Genomic DNA, 23,082 nt, shown 5'->3' with positions numbered 1-23,082 from the left:
TGCCGCTTGCTTGGTGGTGCCGCTTGCTTGGTGGTGCCCCTTGCTTAGTGGTGTTGCAGACCCTGGGGCCTTTCAGAACAGGTGAAAATATACTGAGATCATGTGATAGATCATGTGACACTTAGATTGCACACAGGTGGACTTTATTTAACCAATTATGTGACTTCTGAAGGTAATTGGTTGCACCGGGTCTTATTTAGGGGCTTCATATCAAAGGGGGTCAATACACATGCACGCACCACTTTTCTGTTGTTTTTTAAAAATATTTTGTTGTTGAAACAAGTAATTTTTTTCATTCCACTTCACCAATTTGGACTATTTTGTGTATGTCCATTGCATGAAATCCAAATAAAAATCCATTTAAATTACAGGTTGGATTGCAAAAAAATATCAAGGGGGTGAATACTTTTGCAAGGCACTGCATTTGTACTATTTTCTACATTATCAAATAATAGTGAAGACATCAAAACTATGAAATAACACATATGGAATCATGTAGTAACCAAAAATATGTTAAACAAATCAACATATTTTACATTTTAAATTCTTCAAAGTAGCCCCCTTGTTGCCTTGATGACAGCTTTGCACACTCTTGGCATTCCATCAACCAGATTCATGAGGAATGCTTTTCTAACAGTCTTGAAGGAGTTCCCACATTTGCTGAGCACATCAATTTATGAAGCATTGGAAAGCAGCATAATCACAAATAAAAAAAGTATTGGACCAATGCATTTCAAATCAAACGTTATTTGTCACATGCTTTATAAATGTCATGACCCATTCCCTTTAAGGTGAATCACCATTTTCTTAAACCATTTTAAATATGACATCGTTTATGAAAAGCAAAGGACATCTTTATAATCTGGTTAGATGATGAGATAACAACCAACATAACCAAAAAAGGACATCAGACTGTTAAATAGCCATCACTAGCCAGCTACCATCTGGCCACTTAACCCTGGACCTAAGAGGCTACTTACTGCCCTACAGACTGCGAATCAATAGTCACTTTAATAATGTTTACATGCTTTACTCATCTCATATATATATATACACACTGTATTCTATTCTACTGTATTTTAGTCTTCGCTACACCTGCAATAACATCTGCTAAATATGTGTGTGACCAATACATTTGATTTGATAACAGAGACCAGTTAGTCTTCTCAACCAGAAAAACTGTTTACAACAAGAAAATTACACAATTAAGATGGCATGTGCCAAAATTTGCCTGCTGGAACCTTGGAAAAGAATGGTGGGTTGGTATTGGAGGAGGTGACTGAAGGACGGTTCACTTCCAGGCTCTCTTTGATGCCGCGGACATCAGCAGTGGATAGGTTGGCTTTGAGGGAAAGCAGAGCCGAAATATGTCTCCAACTGAGAAAGGTAAAAGAGCAAAAAAAAAAAGTTCAAAACTGTCATTTTTTGTCCATTATATTAATCAACTGGGCTCCGAAGTGGCGCAGCGGTCTAAGGCACTGGATGTCAGTGCTAGAGACGTCACTACAGACCCTGGTTTGTTTCCAGGCTGTATCATAACTGGCCGTGATTGGGAGTCCCATAGGGCGGTGCACAATTAGCCCAGCATCGTCCGGGTTTGGTCTGGGGTAGGCCTTCATTGTAAATAAAAATGTGTTCTTAACTGATTTGCCTAGTTAAATAAAGGTTAAATATAATAAAAAATTTATAATGTTGCATCAACATGTTTTGACCATGCCAGTTTTACAATCCAAATAAAAATAAACAGTTCCAAATGTCTACATTAAGTCATGCTAAGCTTGAGAGAAAAGCCAGTGTCACGGCTTTCTTCTGTTGAAGGAGAGGCGGACCAAAACGCAGCGTGGTTATTTTTGATACATCTTTAAAAAATATGAAAATAGACCAATATACAAAAACAAGAACCGTGAAAACCCCCCCCCAAAAAACAGCCCTATCTGGTGTAACAAACACAAAGACAGGAACAATCACCCACAAAACCCAACACAAAACAGGCTACCTAAATATGGCTCCCAATCAGAGACAATGACTAACACCTGCCTCTGATTGAGAACCATATCAGGCCCAAACACAGAAACAGACAAACAAGACATCCAACATAGAATGCCCACTCAGATCACACCCTGACCAAACCAAACATAGAACATACAAAGCAAACTATGGTCAGGGTGTATAAACAGAATGTACCAAATTTACAGTATAAACAGAAGGACATTTTCGTTTAAAAAAAAGGAGCAGAATAGTGGTAGAAAAAGTAGCAAGGCTACTGGACTAGCCCACTAGCAGAGGTAATATTACTGTTGACTGTAGTAGGACAGTACTACAGCAGTAGTAGTAACGGTAGCAATAGTAACGGTACCATCAGTGGCAGTAGTTGTGTTAGTTCAGTAATAGTGATAGAGGAAGAAGTAATACAAATAGTAAAGCACTATAGCAGCTGTTGTAGCAACATTTAGTAATAGTACTGCTTTGGTGTGTCTGGCATCTCTGCCTCTATACACTATTACAAAAGAAGGTGCTATCTAGAGCCTAAAAGGGTTCTTCAGCTGTCCCCATAGGATAACCCTTTTTGGTTCCAGGTAGAACCCTTTTTGGTTCCATGTAGAAACATTTTGATTCTACCTAGAACCAAAAAGGGGTAGAATAGTCTCAAACGGCACCCTATTCTCTGCATCATGCACTAATGTTGCACTATAATGGGAATAGGGTACCATTTGGGATGCTCTAGCCCTGGCCTGTATTTTTCCACTGCACAGTGCTGGGGATAGCAGGGATCGCTGGCCGGTTCTAGACATCAGACAGGAGTCATATTACACCCCTTCTCTGTGTATCTCCCTCCCTCCCACCCTCCCTCCCTCCATCTCTGTACTAGTACATGACAGAAGAGATGCCTCATATTGTGTAGTCAGCCAGACACCTGAGATCCGCAGTGAAGGCCCTTGTTACCTAGGTTACCGCCCGGTGATACCTGACTTGCCCAGAGTTACCTCACTGCAACAACCCCCCCCAATAGGGTTTCATTTTAACATACTGTGAGAGGATTAGAGGGAAGATAAAGAGATAATTGGAGTCAAGGGACTCAAAATAACTAAGGATCAGCTATGGCTTGTATTTATAAATCAGCAAGGCATTCATTGTCAAATAGAAATCAAAAAGCCTTTGTTTCAATTTGGCTTATATTCATAAATATAAAAGGTGTGGCTCAGCTACCAGGGAGTCAGTTTTTTATCTGTCTTCTATTTCCATTTTCTGTCTTCTATTTCCATTCTCTGTCTTCTATTTCCATTCTCTGTCTTCTATTTCCCTTCTCTGTCTTCTATTTCCATTCTCTGTCTTCTATTTCCATTCTGTCTTCTATTTCCATTCTGTCTTCTATTTCCATTCTGTCTTCTATTTCCATTCTGTCTTCTATTTCCATTCTGTCTTCTATTTCCATTCTGTCTTCTATTTCCATTCTGTCTTCTATTTCCATTCTGTCTTCTATTTCCATTCTCTGTCTTCTATTTCCATTCTCTGTCTTCTATTTCCATTTTCTGTCTTCTATTTCCATTCTCTGTCTTCTATTTCCATTCTCTGTCTTCTATTTCCCTTCTCTGTCTTCTATTTCCATTCTCTGTCTTCTATTTCCATTCTCTGTCTTCTATTTCCCTTCTCTGCCTTCTATTTCCATTCTGTGTTCTTATTTCATTCTCTGTGTTCTAGTTTCATTCTATGTGTTCTAGTTTCATTCTATGTGTTCTAGTTTCATTCTATGTGTTCTAGTTTCATTCTATGTGTTCTAGTTTCATTCTATGTGTTCTATGTTCATTCTCTGTGTTCTATTTAAATCCTATGTGTTCTTTTGAGTGTGAACAACATCATGCAAGGACGAGTTTAGACAAAGAAAGTGCAAGCAGAGATGTTGAGATCAAATTTGTCCCAAACAGCTGTTCAGCAGGATTAAGGCCAAGTTGATCTTTGACCACACAACTTTTATAATGGCGTTGTTGCTTATGTGAAATATGAAAGATATACAGGCAGACATGCGGGTGTGTGGGTTGGCCCCCACATTTAATCTGAGGGACCCATTTTATGTTAGTCCTGCGTTATGTGACTGAGGTACTGTGAAAGTAGTACCAGGTTATGTCACTGGGATACTGTAAATGTAGTACCAGGTTATGTGATTATGTGAATGTACTGTAGGCAAACTCTCCATCTATGTCGTTAGACTTGTGTGGAGGATCTGTCTGTCTGTCTCACCTAAGGTCTGGGAAGTCCATAGCCAGGGTGACGATCTCCAGCTGGATGCTTCCTGGGTCCTGCAGTCTGACCACCTCCGCCATTTTAGGGAGGACCTCACTCAGCCAGCTTATTTTGGACCCCTGTGGACAGTGGATAGGTCAAATCATGCATACTTTCATGTACAGTATTTAATGTCTTCCATTTACTGTGTTAGGGCTACTTTACTCTATTGAGATGTTTACATTCACTTTAAATAAAGTTGGATTTAATTTGATACTAATATCTATTGAGTGTCTAAATAAATAGAAGTTTAGGGGAATCAGACCACAGCTGCAGTTTATGATACATGGGTGATTTTATTTAGAGACTCAGCCTGGAGTCTGCCAAGTCATAACATGACCCAGGTGGTGGTGGTTTTGAACATCTTTCCATGATTGGCTACAGAAAAGGCTCTCATGCATTCCAGTGAGCTTAGTCTAACTTGGGAGAACAACTTACCAACCAAAAGAACGCTATGTATAAAGTACCAGTCAAAGGTTTGGACACACCTACTCATTCAAAGGTTGACAAACCCTGGAATGAGTAGGTGTATCCAAACTCTTGACTGGTATTGTACATCTCTAGCTTAAATCTAGGGGGTTAATTTGTTGTTTAAATTCTTTATTTCTTTGTTATTCTTTATGCATCATAAACATTTGAAATAAAACAATTCTTAGGATAAATGTTTTGAAGTGTGTGTTTGAGTTGGTTTTGTGTGTATAATGCTATTACTTTCATGTGTTTGTGTACACACACGCTCAAGGTATATTAACTGCAATATGAGGTGTGTGTGTGTGTGTGCGTCTTCAGTGCTTACTGCTTCAGTAAAGTAGGTACTCAGTTTGCTGCTGTCTTCAGCCAGTAACTTGGCTGCTGCCTCCTGCTGCTCCTTGTCCTTCAGCCTCATCTTCCTCTTCATCATCCTCTTCACATACTCCACCATCATCTCCATGTGCAGCCGGCCCAGCAGCTCCTACACACACACAGACACACAAATATCACTGTGTGTTTGTGTGTGTGTTTGTGTGTACACGTGTCTTTGTTTTCACACATCTGTTGGCGTGTGTGTGAGTGCAAACTTACCTCCACACAGATGGGTTTGAGGTCTGTGAATTGCTGCATGTGTCTGTCCAGTGTCCCCAGAACTTCATCCAGTACCATCTGACCCCCAGTTAACCAGGCCTGCGTCCACAGCTTATGGTACTGCACCTGAGGATACAGGAAGTCATGCAGAGGTCAATATCTGACCTTGAAGCAGTGGACACCAGTGGGTCATAACATGATCGGTGACCCGGATGCGAAAACGTTGCAGTTGTACTGCCATAACAACTTCATAGTTCAAGTTAAAATCAATTCCCTCTATTCCACTAATTTATAAATAATTATAATAAAACAAATGTGTTTTATTACTAATATGCATCAACTGTTTCATCACAACTGAAGTGCAAAAGTAAAAACATTATGGAGAATAACATGGACAATCTGTAACCCACAAAGATAACCCACAAAGGCCATGTGATTTGAGTGGTCACTTGAATGACCACATTGTACCATTGTAACCTACAGTCACACTTCAAACATTGTGACCGTGATAATGTTGGTCGGAAACCATTTAAGAGGGAATTCTCCTGAAGGCTTATATGTATTCTACTTCCTTCCTACCATTAGGTTAGATAAAAAGAACAAAGGTTCACAGAAAAACAAACAAATAAACCACCTCCAGCTCAATGCCTCGTCCCCTATGTGACCTACTTGTTGTGTGTATGTACGGACATGTACAGTGCATTCAGAAAGTATTCAGAGCCCATGACTTTTTCCCCATTTTGTTACGTTACAGCCTTATTCTAAAATGGATTCAATCATTTTCCCCTCATCAATCTACACACAATTACCCATAATGACAAAGCAAAAACTGCTTTAGAAAAAAACGGAAATATCACATTTACGTAAGTATTCAGGCCCTTTACTCCCTTTACTTGTTGAAACACATTTGGCAGCGATTACAGGCTCAAGTCTTCTTGGGTATGCTGCTACAAGCTTGGCACACCTGTATTTGGGGAGTTTCTCACATTCTTCTATGCAGATCCTTTCAAGCGTCGCTGCAGAGATATTTTCAGGTCTTTCCAGAGATGTTCGATCGGGTTCAAGTCCGGGCTGTGGCTGGGACACTCAAGGACATTCAGAGAATTGTCCCGAAGCCACTCCTGCATTGTCTTGGCTGTGTGCTTAGGGTCGTTGTCCTGTTGGCTCCTGAACCTTCACCCCAGTCTGAGGTCCTGAGCGCTCTGGAGCAGGTTTTCATCAAGGAGCTCTCTGTACTTTTCTCCGTTCACCTTTCCCTCGATCCTGACTAGTCTCCCAGTCCCTGCCACTGGAAAAACATCCCCACAACATGTTGCTGCCACCACCATGCTTCAGCGTTAGGGATGGTGCCAGGTTTCCTCCAGACGTGACGCTTGGCATTCAGGCCAAAGAGCTCAATCTTGGTTTCATCAGACCAGAGAATCTTGTTTAGTCTTTAGGTGCCTTTTGGCAACTCCAAGAGGGCTGTCATATGCCTTTTACTGAGGAGTGGCTACCGTCTGGCCACTACCATAAAGGCCTGATTGGTAGAGTGCTGCAGAGATGGTTATCCTTCTGGAAGATTGTCCCATATCCACAGAGGAACTCTGGAGGTCTGTCAGAGTGACCATTCTGACTTTGGTCATCTCCCTGACCAAGGCCCTTCTCCCCCGTTTGCTCAGTTTGGCCGGGCGGCCAGCTCTAGGAAGATTCTTTGTGGTTCTAACCTTCTTCCATTTAAGAGGCCAATGTGTTCTTCGGGACCTTCAATGCTGCAGAAATGTATTGGTACCCTTCCCCAGATCTGTGCCTTGACACAATCCTGTCACGGAGCTCTACAGATAATTCCTTTGACCTCGTGGCTTGGTTTTTGGATTGTCAACTCTGGGACCTCATGTAGACATTTGTGTGCCTTTCCAAATCATGTCCAATCAATTTAATTTACCACAGGTGGACTCCAATCAAGTTGTTGAAACATCTCAAGGATGATCAATGAAAACAGGATGCACCTGAGCTCAATCTCGAGTCTCATAGCAAAGGTTCTGAAAACGTATGTCAATAAGGTATTTCTGTTTTTATAAGTTTGCACACATTTCTAAAAACCTCTTTTCACTTTTTCACAAAGGGGAATTGTGTGTAGATTGATGAGGGAAAAATGTAATTTAATCAATTTTAGAATAAGGCTGTAACGTAACAAAATGTAGAAAATGACAAGAGCTCTGGATACTTTCACATTTCACTGTACGTGTAACTGATAGATACATTTAAAAACATGAACATGTAGTGTGTGTATGTAAATTGTAAAGTATTTAGTCTCCAATGTATTTTTCATCATATGTCGGACCCCAGTAAGACTAGCTGTTGCCGTTGGCGTCGGCTAATAGGGACCCTAATGAGTCAAAATCAAACCAATCAAAGGTAGTGGAAACATTCCAGTGATCAGACTCGAAATACCTGTTTTGTTGTTTTCCTCTTCTTAAACAGATAACTAGCTGTTATAAAGGCAAATTCTATTTTCTTCCATTTTGTTTCAATGTTGTTGTATTTTTGGCAAGCTGTTTTGTATTATAATATGTCCTTGAAAAAAATATATATAAAGTAAATCTGTGCTACAATTCTGCACATTCAATAACACCTCATTTAAACGCAACTTTATGTTATGGGCATATGACATACTTCTTCTTATTCTAAAATAAATTCATAAAGAAAAATCCTCATCAATCAACACACAAAACCCCACAATGACAAAATGAAAATAGGTTTTAAACATTTTTGCAAATGTATTAAAAACTGAAATACCTTATTTACATAAGTATTGAGACCTTTTGCTAGGAGATTTGAAATTGAGCTCAGGTGCATCTTGTTCCCATTGATCATGCTTGAGATGTATCTACAATTTGATTGGATGGCGCCGACAGATATGGCAGCTCTGCTTCTAGCTCCTAAGCAACTTTGCAGTATTTCGTTTTTTTGTGTGATATTTATTACATTATTAGCCCTGAATTGTTTTTGTGTTGCAGCCGTACCCTCCAAGGCAATTTAACTTATTCCAGAGGCAGCTCCGAAACACCACCAGAGAAAAGGTATTCAGTCAGACTCAGGAAGTGTGCACACTCGCTAATGTTCAGTTTCTGGCTAATAAAGTAGATGAGCTCAGGGCGAGGATCTCCTTCCAGAGAGACATCAGGGATTGTAACATACTCTGTTTCACGGAGACATGGCTCTCTCACGGTATTCTATCCCCATACAGCCAGCTGGGTTCTCAGTACATTGCGCTGAAAGAAATAAAGAACTCTCAGGGAAGAAGATGTATGTTTCGTGATTAACTACTCATGGTGTAAATGTGATAAAATACAGAAACTCAAGTCCTTTTCTTCACCCGACCTAGAATACCTCACAATCAAATGCCAACCGTATCAACTCCCAAGAGAATTCTCTTCGGTTATAGTCACAGCCGTGTATATTCCCCCCTCAAGCCGATACCATAACAGCCCTCAAAGAACAACACTGGACTTTATGCAAACCGGAAACCACACCCTGAGGCCACATTTATTGTCGCTGGGAATGATAACAAAGCAAATTTGAGGAAAACACTACTGAAGTTCTACCAAAACATTGGACCACTGCTATTCAACTTTTGGAAATTCCTACAAGGCCTACGAATCTGATCACGACTCTATTTGGCTCCTCCCGTCCTATAAGCAGAAACTCAAACAGGAAGTACCTGTGCTAAGGTCAATTCAACGCTGGTTTGACCAATTGAAATCCATGCTTCAAAATTGTTTTGATCACACGGACTGGGATATGTGCCTCTGAGAATAACATTGATGAATACATGGATACAGTGAGTGAGTTCATCAGGAAGTGTTGTACCCACTGTGACTTTTAAAACCTGCCCAAACCAGAAACCGTGGATAGATAGCAGCCTTCGTGCAAAACTGAAAGCGCAAACCACCGCATTTAACCATGGCAGGGTGACTGGGAATATGGCCGAAAACAAACAGTGTAGTTATTCCCTCCGTAAGGCAAACAAACAGGCAGAACACCAGAACAGAGACAAAGTGCAGTCGCAATTCAACGGCTCAGACTACAGACAATCACGGACTACAAAGGGAAAACCAATCACATCGCGGACACTGATGTCTTGCTTCGGGACAAGCAAAACACCTTCCTCGCCTGCTTTGGGGACAACACAGTGCCACCAACACGACCCGCTACCAAGGACTGTGGGCTCTCCTTCTCCGTGGCCGACGTGAATAACACATTTAAGCATGTTAACCCTCGCAAGGCTGCCAGCCCAGATGGCATCCCAAGCCGCATCCTCAGAGCATGCGCAGACCACCTGGCTGGAGTGTTTACAGTGTTTATTCAATCTCTTCCTATCCCAGTCTGCTGTCCCCACGTGTACCCAAGAAAGTCAAGGTAACTGAACTAAATGACTATTGCCCTGTAGCACTCACTTCTGTCATCATGAAGTGCTTTGAGAAGCTAGTTAAAACCTCTCTGGGATAGGTGGGACGCAATCATCCCACCTGGCCAATAGCCAGGGAAAATGCAGAGCGCCAAATTCAAATAAAATACTATAAAAATCAATCTTTCATTAAATCACACGTAAGATACCAAATTAAAGCTACACTCATTGTGAATCCAGCCAACATGTCAGATTTCAAAAAGGTTTTTCGGCGAAAGCATAAGATGCTATTATCTGATGATAGCACAACGGTAAACAAAAAGAGTAGCATATTTCAACCCTGCAGGCACGACACAAAATGCAGAAATAAAAATATAATTCATGCCTTACCTTTGACAAACTTATTTTTTTGGCACTCCAATATGTCCCATAAACATCACAAATGGTCCTTTGTTCGTTTAATTCCGTCAATATATATCCAAAATGTCCAAAATATTTGCCGCGTTTGATACAGAAAAACACAGCTTCCAACTTTTTGCAACGTCACTACAAAATATCTAAAAAATTACCTGTAAACTTTGCCAAAACCTTTCAAACTACTTTTGTAATACAACTTTAGGTATTTTTTAAACGTTAATAATCGATCAAATTGAAGACGCGATGATCTGTGTTCAATACAAAAAGAAAACAAACTGACGCTACTTTTCTGGTCATGCACCTCTCTCATTGTACATTGGAGTATTGCTAGACTATTATGATTGGTGTCTCTGCTTTCACATGTAGCCTACCCTGAGCTCCTCATGTATGGGGCGGGTGAAGTATCCGTAGCCACAGTCTCTCAGGTCTGCCAATGTGGACATACAGCTTGTCCTGATCTCTTCTGGGATTGACTCCTCTCTTCTCACTATGAAGTCTCTGTAAAGGAGGAACCAATGTTATGACATCAATGTTGGATTTATGAAGTCAAATAAGAGGTTGGGAGGATTGGAGGGATAGAATGACAATGGCAGTTCAAAGGTACTTTCAATCATCGAGCTGACAAGGTCAAAATCTGTCGTTCTGCCCCTGAGCAAGGCAGAACTGTTCCCCCGGGTGCCAATGACGTGGATTTTGATTAAGGCAGCCCCTCGCAGCTCTCTGATTCAGAGGGGTTGGGTTAAATGCGGAAGACACATTTTCAGTTGAATGCATTCAGTTACAACTGACCTTTCCCTTTCCTGGAGTGTCTAAAAGTAGCTAGATAAGTAGAACAAATGATACAACTTCAGATTAAGAGACGGCATGCATATAGATCAAGACTGTTTCATGAGATTGGGGATTAGTAGAAACAAAAAGCATTTATAAAATGCTTATTTAGTGCTTATGAATGCTTTATGTAAGGACTATACATGTGCTATGAAGCTCGTGTGTAGCTAGCTACCCTTCAAATACCAAGCAAATTAACACAGAAAATGTGATTTTATGAAACAAATGACTTGGTGAAATGAACAACAGTTTTTGGCCTACCTGAATTGTTCAATGTTAACCAAGTTAGCTTTCACGACTGCCTGAGTGTTCTCCCGTCTTGTCTTCACAAATTCTTCAAGAGATCTCTTATAGCTGCAAATATACATTGTACAAAATGTCATCATGTTTCTCCAGGTTCTTTTTCATTATGTCAGTAAAATGTTGAATTGTAACACTGCAGTTCATATTCCTCATTTATGCAACGGGTGGGTCTAATCCTGAATGCTGATTGGTTAAAACTGCATTCAAGCCGGTGTCTATTCCACAAGTTACCACCGGCGAAATCTATGACGTTAAAATGCCTATTTACTCTGTTCCATCTGACTGCGCAATTCACTGTCTCATCAGCCCAGCTAAGCAACTATAAAAAGCAAACATTGTCACATTTCTTTTAGACTAACATTTAGTTTTCAACAGCAGAGATTTGTATAAACCTTGCTGTCTGTCTCGCCGACATTTGCAATATTGTTTCAATATTCAAATTCGATCTTCAGCTGTCCCATAGTAATGAACGAGTCAGAACGAGACAGACAGGCAGGCAACGTTTCTTAGCCAGTCGAAAATCATGTCAATTGAAAAAGAGGTAAAACGAAACGAAGTGCAGCTAGTTTGCTGTCTTTCCAGCTTCAGGTTGAAGTGATTGTGTTACTGTAGCTGTGTTGTTGGCTAGCTCCTCTGAACAACAGTGATTGTGTTACTGTAGCTGTGTTGTTGGCTAGCTCCTCTGAACAACAGTGATTGTGTTACTGTAGCTGTGTTGTTGGCTAGCTCCTCTGAACAACAGTGATTGTGTTACTGTAGCTGTGTTGTTGGCTAGCTCCTCTGAACAACAGTGATTGTGTTACTGTAGCTGTGTTGTTGGCTAGCTCCTCTGAACAACAGTGATTGTGTTACTGTAGCTGTGTTGTTGGCTAGCTCCTCTGAACAACAGTGATTGTGTTACTGTAGCTGTGTTGTTGGCTAGCTCCTCTGAACAACAGTGTCCTGACAAGTGAACACATTTTCCATACCAGGTGAAATCGCGCCTCATTAGGTCATTGTTATGGATGTATCCAAATAAATGTCACTAGAAAACAGCTTAAACAAATGCAAATATAGATACTTTGCTGTTATTCTGGCTTTTTGATGTGCCTGTAAGTTAGCCGTAGTTGACTAGCTAGCAAGCAAGGGATAAGAACGTTGCCAGCCAGTATGGCAATGGAAAATTTAGAATGAGCAACTGGGTCGCGTCCATAGATACAGAACAAAAAGACTGAGCAACTGGGTCGCGTCCATAGATACAGAACAAAAAGACGGAGCAACTGGGTCGCATCCATAGATACAGAACAAAAAGACTGAACAACTGGGTCTCTGGCAACCAAACCGATAGAATGAACAACCGGCATGTATTCCCCCAAGCAGACACATCGATGGCTCTGAACGAAATTTATTTGACTCTTTGCAAACTGGAATCCATATATCCGGAGGCTGCATTCATTGTAGCTGGGGATTTTAACAAGGCTAATCTGAAAACAAGACTCCCTAAATTTTATCAGCATATCGATTGCGCAACCAGGGCTGGAAAAACCTTTGATCATTGCTATTCCAACTTCCGCGACGCATATAAGGCCCTGCCCCGCCCTCCTTTCGGAAAAGCTGACCACGATTCCATTTTGTTGATCCCTGCCTACAGACAGAAACTAAAACAAGACGCTCCCGCGCTGAGGTCTGTTCAACGCTGGTCCGACCAATCTGATTCCACACTCCAAGACTGCTTCCATCACGTGGACTGGGATATGTTCTGTATTGCGTCAGACGACAACATTGACGAATACGCTGATTCGGTGTGCGAGTTCATTAGAACGTGCGTTGAAGATGTCGTTCCCATAGCAACGATTAAAACATTCCCAAACCAGAAACCATGGATTGATGGCAGCATTCGCGTGAAACTAAAAGCGCGAACCACTGCTTTTAATCAGGGCAAGGTGACTGGAAACATGACCGAATACAAACAGTGTAACTATTCCCTCCGCAAGGCAATCAAACAAGCTAAGCCTCAGTATAGAGACAAAGTAGAATCTCAATTCAACGGCTCAGACACAAGAGGTATGTGGCAGGGTCTACAGTCAATCACGGATTACAAAAAGAAAACCAGCACCGTCACGGACCAGGATGTCTTGCTCCCAGGCAGACTAAATAATTTTTTTGCCTGCTTTGAGGACAATACAGTGCCACTGACACTGCCCGCAACTAAAACAACAAAGACTCTCCTTCACTGCAGCCGACGTGAGGAAAACATTTAAACTTGTCAACCCTCGCAAGGCTGCAGGCCCAGACGGCATCCCCAGCCGCGCCCTCAGAGCAGGCGCAGACCAGCTGGCTGGTGTGTTTACGGACATATTCAATCAATCCCTATCCCAGTCTGTTGTTCCCACATGCTTCAAGAGGGCCACCATTGTTCCTGTTCCCAAGAAAGCTAAGGTAACAGCTAAACGACTACCGCCCCGTAGCACTCACTTCCGTCATCATGAAGTGCTTTGAGAGACTAGTCAAGGACCATATCACCTCCACCCTACCTGACACCCACTCCAATTTGCTTACCGCCCAAATAGGTCCACAGATGATGCAATCTCAACCACACTGCACACTTCCCTAACCCATCTGGACAAGAAGAATACCTATGTGAGAATGCTGTTCATCGACTACAGCTCGGCATTTAACACCATAGTGCCCTCCAAGCTCGTCATCAAGCTCGAGACCCTGGGTCTCGACCCCACCCTGTGCAACTGGACTGGACTGGACTTCCTGACGGGCCCCCCCCAGGTGGTGAGGGTAGGCAACAACAGCAGAGGGAACACCCCCCTATCCACATCGATGGAACAGTAGTGGAGAGGGTAGTAAGTTTTAAGTTCCTTGGCGTACACATCACAGACAAACAGAATTGGTCCACCCACACAGACAGCATCGTGAAGAAGGTGCAGCAGCGCCTCTTCAACCTCAGGAGGCTGAAGAAATTTGTCTTGTCACCAAAAGCACTCACAAACTTCTACAGATGCACAATCGAGAGCATCCTGTCGGGCTGTATCACCGCCTGGTACGGCAACTGCTCCGCCCACAACCGTAAGGCTCTCCAGAGGGTAGTGAGGTCTGCACAACGCATCACCGGGGGCAAACTACCTGCCCTCCAGGACACCTACACCACCCGATGTCACAGGAAGGCCATAAAGATCATCAAGGACAACAACCACCCGAGCCACTGCCTGTTCACCCCGCTATCATCCAGAAGGCGAGGTCAGTACAGGTGCATCAAAGCTGGGACCGAGAGACTGAAAAACAGCTTCTATCTCAAGGCCATCAGACTGTTAAACAGCCACCACTAACATTGAGTGGCTGCTGCCAACACACTGACTCAACTCCAGCCACTTTAATAATGGGAATTGATGGGAAATGATGTCAAATATATCACTAGCCACTTTAAACAATGCTACCTAATATAATGTTTACATACCCTACATTATTCATCTCATATGTATATGTATATACTGTACTCTATATCATCTACTGCATCCTTATGTAATACATGTATCACTAGCCACTTTAACTATGCCACTTTGTTTACATACTCATCTCATATGTATATACTGCACTCAATACCATCTACTGTATCTTGCCTATGCCGTTCTGTACCATCACTCATTCATATATCTTTATGTACATATTCTTTATCCCCTGACACTTGAGTCTATAAGTTAGTAGTTTTGGAATTGTTAGCTAGATTACTTGTTGGTTATTACTGCATTGTCGGAACTAGAAGCACAAGCATTTTGCTACACTCGCACTAACATCTGCTAACCATGTGTATGTGACGAATAAAATTTGATTTGATTTGATTTGATTTAGACAGTTCGTCGGCTAACTATAGCTACTGAAACAGATTATGTAGTTTTGCTATGTTTTTGGGGAAGAACTTTGTTGGCATCCATCAGCTAGCTGCTCTTTTTATGACCAGCACTGTCCAGAGTTTGGGGAAGTGTGTCTGCGCTCGTGCAGCAGTGGCGGGTGTGCGAGACAAAACTATACCAGCATCATAGCATACGGTGAATCGTTATGACATATGAAATACGAGTGATAGTGTAATCAATGTGTAATAACTACGTAAAAAAAATGTATGAACATGTTAAATTATTATGTGATGTGCAGTCATATTCAGGTCCTGATTGGTCAACAAACTTATTTGACACGTCAAATACTGTTATTTGACGTGAATCTTTTTTGACATGCAAAGACCCAAAACGGCGTTCCATATTCTCTGACATTATCACTTAATTGTAGCATACTAAACAAGGTCAAAGACAGTCTGCAACAAGACAGTGTAGATAGAACACCAATGTTGAATTATCAACTTTTCCCAGGAAAAAGGCAGTGTAGAATTATGCAATTTGTCTGTGTGGCTGTGAATATACTATGTATACTACCTCATCAAGAAGCTATCCAGCTGACAAAGGATTCTTTGGGCTTTAGCCTCACTGCCCAGAATAGTCCTGGCCTCTCTCATGGCCCCATCAACAGCCTAGTAAACAGAACAACATACAGTATTAGCACATAAAACCTGACCCTGTACAGTCAAAATAGCTTAGAGCAGGGATGGGATTAATTCCATGTCAACTCAATTCAGTGTCGAAACGTATGAAATTCAGTGCATTTATTAAATATTTCTGATTTATGGCGCTCATTGTTTTGAGGTTTTGAGGGAAACTTTGGTTTTGGAGGGTAATGTCAGTTTAAATATAATTATGTCAAGGTTGACATGTTAATATGAAGCTTATATAAACCCATGCAGGAGAAAAAGCTACATATATGTAGTATGAAAACGAAGAAGAACATGTTCAGGTCAAAGAAAGAGTAGGGCTGAACACAGACAAGTACTAGAAGAAGTAGTAGTAATCCAATAGGTTTCAACCTGTATGATGTCAATGGCCAGAGGACAGAAGCAGTACCCATCAATGAGTTCTGGACTCTTTCCACTGAGCCAACCCTCCTCCTCCTTACTGAGAGCCTTGGAGAACCAGGTCCTGACTCTACTCTGAAAACGTCATAGCACAGGTCATCACAATTCTGTAAGCTTGACACTATGGCTCTGAAAGACATTCCATGCAACATTATAAAATAATACATTATTTCCAATTCTAAAGCACTCTGAAAGTAGCCTGGTCCCAGATATGTTTGTGCTATCTTGCCGAGCCCTATGGTCATTAACACACCATAGTAGTTGGCAAGACAGCACAAACAGATCTGGGACCAGGCTACTCTGAAAGGATGGTCTAGACGTATACACATGGATTTAGCCTGTTCATTAGATTTAGCTGTTTCTGGCATCCTGTTTACCTCTTTTTGTAGTAGATACTGCTCCTCCAATGTTGTGAGATCCTTCTCAGATAAAAGAGTTCCCAAAGACTCCATGTTGATGTGCCCCTCAAGGTCTTTGTGTTTTAAGATGTCACTGAAACAGATATAAACATGTTGTAAATGACATCCTGTCATTGATAGAAACCATACGAGACATCTCAGAAACACTCAAAGACTGTACAAGGCAGGACGATAATGTAGGAAACCTTGAGCAATCAGCTACGCCAAATATGCAGAATTTTAGTTTGCAGACATTTTAAAAAAAAAGGGTGAACTAGCCTTTTTTTCAGGATGTTCAGGATTTTAATTTAAATGTTCCCTCACCCTGAAAATAGTGAGCATCTTAGCATCTGCCACAAACTGTAGTGGCTTCCCACTGGGCACAGACGTTAGTTCAACATCTGGTTTTGATTTACATTTGGTTGAGTTGTCAACTACCGTCAATTCAATGTGAAATCAACCAAAAATGTCACTCTGTCATTGGATTTTGTATACATTTGGGTGAAAACAAAATTCCATTAAGTTGAAGACTTTTTGGAAATCCAAATAGTTTTCCACATTGATTCAACCAGTGTTTGCCCAGTGGGATGGTTCCAGCCACTACACACTTCAGCTAACTTTAGCCACTGCTAGCTAACAATCAATGGAAATGATAGGCGAAAGCGTTCAATTTTCTAAATGTAATGGCCCAATCAACTCAAATCAACTACATATGCAGTTTGACATCACTTAAATGTGATTTGGACATTTTAAAAAGAAAATTGCCCCTATCACTTCCACTGATTGTTAACAAGCCCTTCAAGAATCCAGGGCAACTGCCCTCCCATTTCCCACTTACTTTGGATAGTAATTGTTCACCCAGCAGAGGAGGTAGTTACAGTCATCCACATCGAGCCCAGAGCGGGCCAGTTCTGTTAACTTTGCTGAGAACTTCTGATGGTAAAGTCTCACATACAAGTTGCACACGTCAAAGTCTGGGGGGTAGCAGTCCCTTATGTCCCTGGCCACCCTGAGAACGTCCTCCTTCAGACGCTTGCCCATCCTACATACCTCCCTTTTCATGGACGTTGACAGGTTGTCCACACTGCTAACGCTAATATTGTCCTCCTCCACTGTCGCATTCCTCATTTGAGAATCCACCATTTTTTCAAGCAGGTTGTCGTGGGTGTGCCGGCACTGGTGTGGCCGCCACACGGGGGCCTCGCTGCTGCCCTCGGGCCGCCCTTCCCATTGCTGGTCCTTCTCTTCCAGCAGCCTTATGGTTTCCACCGCACTCCGAAGTATCTCTAGGTGTTCTCCTGAGGGTGTGGAACTAAAGGTGGTGTGAACTGCCATCCATAAGTGGAGCAGCAGGGTTTCATAATCTTTTTGGAGCGTGTCTTTATCGTCCTCGTTGCAAACCTGAACCAACCCCTCTATCGTCATGGTTTCTTGGCCAAAGAGCTGATCCTCTCGCAAAAGCAACTGCTGGCAAGCCTCCACCAAGCGATTTTCCTTCAGGTTCTCCATAAAGTCCAAAACCACCTCTGAAAAGAAACAAGTAGAATTCAGGTGAATGGTTACTACAAATCACAGACCACGAAGTACAGTAATTGAATAGTTATTTTAGTGCAGTCTGTACGTGACAATGAACGGTGACATAAATATATTGTGACAATCATTTCTCATGGTGAAGGAAAATATAATATGACTGATTTCTTTCATTTAGAGTTCCTCTTTAAGGATGATAAATCTGACAAATCAATATATTGAGGTAGTAGGCTAGTACTTCATACAGGCTACATCATAGCGCATGTATCGTATCCGGCTAAAGTTTGAACACACCTACTCATTCAAGGGTTTTTCTTTATTTTTACTATTTTCAACATTGTAGAATAGTGAAGACATCAAAACTATGAAATAACACATATGTAATCATGTAGTTACCAAAAATGTTACAATTGTTCAACAAATCAAAATATATTTTAGATTTTTCAAAGTAGCCACCCATTGCCTTGATGACAGCTTTGCACACTCTTGGCATTCTCTCAACCAGCTTTATAAGGAATGCTTTTCCAACAGTCTTGAAGGAGTTCTCACATATGCTGAGCACGTGTTGACTGCCTTTCCTTCACTCTGCGTTCCAACTCATCCCAAACCATCTCAGTTGGGTTGAGGTCCGGTGATTGTGTAGGCCAGGTCATCTGATGCAGCACTCCATCACTTTCCTTCTTGGTCAAATAGCCCTTACACAGCCTGAAGGTGTGTTAGGTCATTATCCTGTTGAAAAATAAATGATAGTCCCACTAAGCGCAAACCAGATGGGATGGCGTATTGCTGCAGAATGCTTTTGTAGTGTGCCTTGAATTCTAAATAAATCACTGACAGAAAAGCACCCCCACACGTCACACTTCCTCCTCCCTGCTTCACACATACAGAGGTCATCTGTTCACCTACACTGCGTCTCACAAAGACGTGCTGGTTGGAACCAAAAATCTAAAATTTGGACTCATCAAACCAAAGGAAACATTTCCACCAGTCTAATGTCCATTGCTCTTGTTTCTTGGCCCAGTCTCGTCTTATTATTGATGTCCTTTAGTAGTGGTTTCTTTGCAGTAATTTGACCATGAAAGCTTAATTCACGCAGTCTCCTTAGAACAGATGATGTTGAGATGTGTCTGTTACTTGAGCTCCGTGAAGCATTTATTTGGGCTGCAATTTCTGAGGCTGGTAACTCTAATGAGCTTATCCACTGCAGGAGAGTAACTTTGGGTCTTCCATTCCTGTGGAGGTCCTCATGAGAGCCAGTTTCATCATAGCGCTTGATGGTTTTTGTGACTGCATTTGAAGAATCTTTCAGAGTTCTTGACATTTTCCGGATTGACTGACCTTCATGTCTTAAAGTAATGACTGTTGTTTCTCTTTGCTTATTTAATCTGTTCTTTGCATAATATAGACTTGGTCTTTTACCAAATAGGGCTATCTTCTGTATACCACCCATATCTTGTCACAACACAACTGACTGTCTCAAACGCATTAAGATGATTGTGGACTTCAGGAAACAGCAGAGGGAGCACCCCCCTATCCACATCGACATTGACGGGACAGTAGTGGAGAGGGTAGTAAGTTTTAAGTTCCTCGGCGTACACATCACGGACAAACTGAATTGGTCCACCCACACAGACAGCGTTGTGAAGAAGGCGCAGCAGCGCCTCTTCAACCTCAGGAGGCTGAAGAAATTTGGCTTGTCACCAAATGCACTCACAAACTTCTACAGATGCACAATCGAGAGCATCCTGTCGGGCTGTATCACCGCCTGGTATGGCAACTGCTCCGCCCACAACAGTAAAGCTCTCCAGAGGGTAGTGAGGTGGCAAACTACCTGCCCCCCAGGACACCTACACCACCCAATGTCACAGGAAGGCCATAAAGATCATCAAGGACAACAACCACCCGAGCCACTGCCTGTTCACCCCGCTATCATCCAGAAGGCGAGGTCAGTACAGGTGCATCAAAGCAGGGACCGAGAGACTGAACAACAGCTTCTATCTCAAGGTCATCAGACTGTTAAACAGCCACCACTAACATTGAGTGGCTGCTGCCAACATACTGACTCCAGCCACTTTAATAATGGAAATTGATGTAAAAAATGTATCACTAGCCACTTTAAACTATGTCACTTAATATAATGTTTACATACCCTACATTACCCATCTCATATGTATATGTATATACTGTACTCTATATCATCTACTGCATCTTTATGTAATACATGTACCACTAGCCACTTTAAACTATGTCACTTTGTTTACATAACATACATTACTCATCTTATATGTATATACTGTACTCGATACCATCTACTGCATCTTGCCTATGCCGTTCTGTACCATCACTCATTCATATATCTTTATGTACATATTCTTTATCCCTTTACACTTGTGTGTATAAGGTAGTAGTTGTGGAATTGTTAGGTTAGATTACTCGTTGGTTATTACCGCATTGTCGGAACTAGAAGCACAAGCATTTCGCTACACTCGCATTAACATCTGCTAACCATGTGTATGTGACTGTTACGGATACAAGTGTTACGGATACAAGTATCCTGTGTGTGTATCCTGTGTGTGTTTCTTTTCTCTCCTTCTCCCCTCACAGGTGAACATCATCACTCCCCAATCAGTCAACAATGAATCATCAATCAGAAGACACACCTCCTCCTGTTTCCTACCCTATCACAGTTCCTTTCCCTTGGTTTAAAAACCCCATCAGTTGTTTGCTCTAGAGCTCAATCTCTCTGTAAATGCCATGTATGTAGATCTCTGTGTTTCACTCTCTCTTTGTGTCTTAACCTCTCTTTTGTTTGAGCACCTCCAAATCACTTTGTCATCTCCTGTGAGTATTGTTTTTGGTTATGGTGTTTGTGTTTGATTGCTGGTGGGAAAAGGGGAAACCAAGACAAGTCGCCCATGGGCATACACTACCCGTAGGTAGACTTTGTTAAAAACACCAGTTAGAACTGGGCGGACCACCCACTGTATTTTTGGTTAGTTAGTTAGCTGTTGTTAAAATAGGCTAGTCTAGCTTAGGGGTGTTTTGGATGCTTATTGTTTCTTTCCTTGGGTCCAGCTCAGCCCCTTTTCCTGCTCCCCCCATTACCGTGTGTTTTACAATAAACCCTGAGTTTGACGGTATAATTTCAGTTGTCATGGTTATTTCGTTCACACTTTTACTTTGTCACAATTATAATTTGCATGAGTTATGTTACGGGTCTCATTACCATCCCCCCCTAGACTGTCGGGCCAAAAGGGATTCGTAACAGTGACAAATAAATTTTGATTTTATTTATATTTTGATTTGTTTAACACTTTTTTAGTTAATACATGATTCCATATGTGTTATTTCATAGTTTTGATGTCTTCACTATTATTCTACAATGTAGAAAATAGTAAAAATGAAGAAAAACACTTGAATAAGTAGCTGTGTCCAAAACATCCAAAACATTGATTAACCTTAAAGTAGGATATAGCCTATATAAATTATACACACATTCTAACACCAGAGAGAACGCCGAAAACAACTTCTGACCACTTAATACTTTAGCTAAATATACCTGTTTGAGGTGGATTGCTCTCCACTATGGGTTTGGGGCTCCGTGGTCTTGGCACAAAGCCTAGTATTTGGGGCATCTTCAGTTTATGCCTAAACCTCCCATGTACTGTTTTGGCACTGCCCTCCATTACAGGTGATAGAACAGTCGCTTGGTCGTGTCCGACCGCACCCATTTCTTCTGTGGAAAAAAATGTGACGTTATACAGTCGTATTTTCTCTTCATAAAACCTATCATGGCATTGCACAATTTTTTTTATAGCACTTATTATCAAACCACAGCCTACTTTTCATTGTGGCACGTGTAAAAATCAGGCAAACAAACTGGATATGATGTTATAGGCTACAATAGTGGGATCGCGTTATAACATAGGCATAACTGAACACACGGTTTCTATTAAAACTATTTCACCGCAGGCGCATTTCGCGCAAAATATCTTTCCCGTTCTCTCTCTTATAGCCGAAGTTGAGTGAAGCTTGCTTAGCCAAAACAAAACCACACAGGCAGACACATATTTTTTGTTATTTAATAACGTGCCCAAAAAGGTGCACAAAGACCAATAAAAATGTCCCTACCTTTCATGCTCTCAGAACATTCGGTACCTACTCGTAACCTAATAGTGACAGACCTGTAGACTAGGCTTTGGTATAAACAATTGCTGGCCAGAGGGCGGAGACATTGGCGTAGATAGCCTACATTTGACAGACGACTGCTATTCATCATCAATACTTTACAAAACTTAATGTATCATTAGGAAAACATACATTTGAATGTCATTCTTATGTTTACACTTGCAGATAAAATTTAAATCATTATTAAAACTAACATTGTTATTATTGTTCGGACTGTCCCTCCCACATAAATTGCATCAAATATTGAAAAGACCACGTTTAATATTCCCCTCATTTCCCACTCCACTCTTCAATCTCATCTTCCAATGTGATGAAAGTTAACAAAATCACTGGACAAATGTAAAATGATCACATGCTGTATATTGCAACCACTAAAAATGAAATCCTATTATTTAGAATGTGCTGTATATCATAGTAATAGTGGGCATCAACAAAAGGCTATTCATATCAATTAATACATTACAACCTTTGTATATTGTAGGCTATATATGTGTTATGCTATATGTATTTATCTTACCTTTAGTCTTCCTCGGTCTTCTGGGCAGTACGTGGAGAACAGAAAACTTCATTGTGAATAGCCGAATGAACAATGCTTGCAGCAGCTCTTCAATATCACACTCTACTCAAGACTGAAAAACTCCACTGTGTCCGCTGTTTATATTGATTGCCCACAGATCTGAGCGTTTCTCTTTGTGCGCATGGTAGGGGGATACCATGGGTCTTTCTGGAGGAAGTAATTTCCC

The 23,082-nt window shown here is 41.4% G+C and overlaps 1 protein-coding gene across 2 annotated transcripts; it reads right to left on the bottom strand.

Annotated features, from left to right (window-relative positions):
* Positions 1–656: 656 nt before the first annotated feature.
* On the bottom strand, positions 657–23,082 carry LOC112249890 (tumor necrosis factor alpha-induced protein 2). Of its 2 annotated transcripts, none has more exons than XM_024419602.2 (12): positions 22,857–23,082; positions 21,711–21,887; positions 17,460–18,147; positions 16,601–16,715; positions 16,176–16,298; positions 15,691–15,785; positions 11,237–11,329; positions 10,519–10,645; positions 5,341–5,466; positions 5,075–5,230; positions 4,237–4,358; positions 657–1,377 (listed from the first exon to the last, which is right to left on the bottom strand). In XM_024419602.2, the coding sequence occupies exons 1-12, from the start codon at positions 22,906–22,908 to the stop codon at positions 1,206–1,208; spliced, it is 2,046 nt and encodes a 681-aa protein (XP_024275370.1). In that variant the 5' UTR covers positions 22,909–23,082; the 3' UTR covers positions 657–1,205. The 2 variants fall into 2 exon arrangements, with proteins under 2 accessions (XP_024275370.1, XP_024275371.1); XM_024419603.2 differs by lacking the exon at positions 22,857–23,082 and adding an exon at positions 22,283–22,373.

This window comes from Oncorhynchus tshawytscha, linkage group LG05 (assembly GCF_018296145.1).
Source record: "Oncorhynchus tshawytscha isolate Ot180627B linkage group LG05, Otsh_v2.0, whole genome shotgun sequence".
Classification (NCBI taxonomy): domain Eukaryota; kingdom Metazoa; phylum Chordata; class Actinopteri; order Salmoniformes; family Salmonidae; genus Oncorhynchus; species Oncorhynchus tshawytscha.
The sequence above is the reverse complement of the archived record's forward strand: the minus strand, read 5'-3'. Positions and strand labels throughout refer to the sequence as shown.

What these genes read in the sequence shown, in the direction of transcription:
- LOC112249890 (XM_024419602.2), bottom strand. Translation starts at nt 22,908, where the DNA reads ATGAAGTTTTCTGTTCTCCACGTACTGCCCAGAAGACCGAGGAAGACT. An exon ending in GTGAACAATTACTATCCAAA is followed by an intron (nt 16,716 to 17,459) that starts GTAAGTGGGAAA and finishes TATCTGTTTCAG; the next exon opens with TGACATCTTAAAACACAAAG. An exon ending in AGTATCTACTACAAAAAGAG is followed by an intron (nt 16,299 to 16,600) that starts GTAAACAGGATG and finishes TGACGTTTTCAG; the next exon opens with AGTAGAGTCAGGACCTGGTT.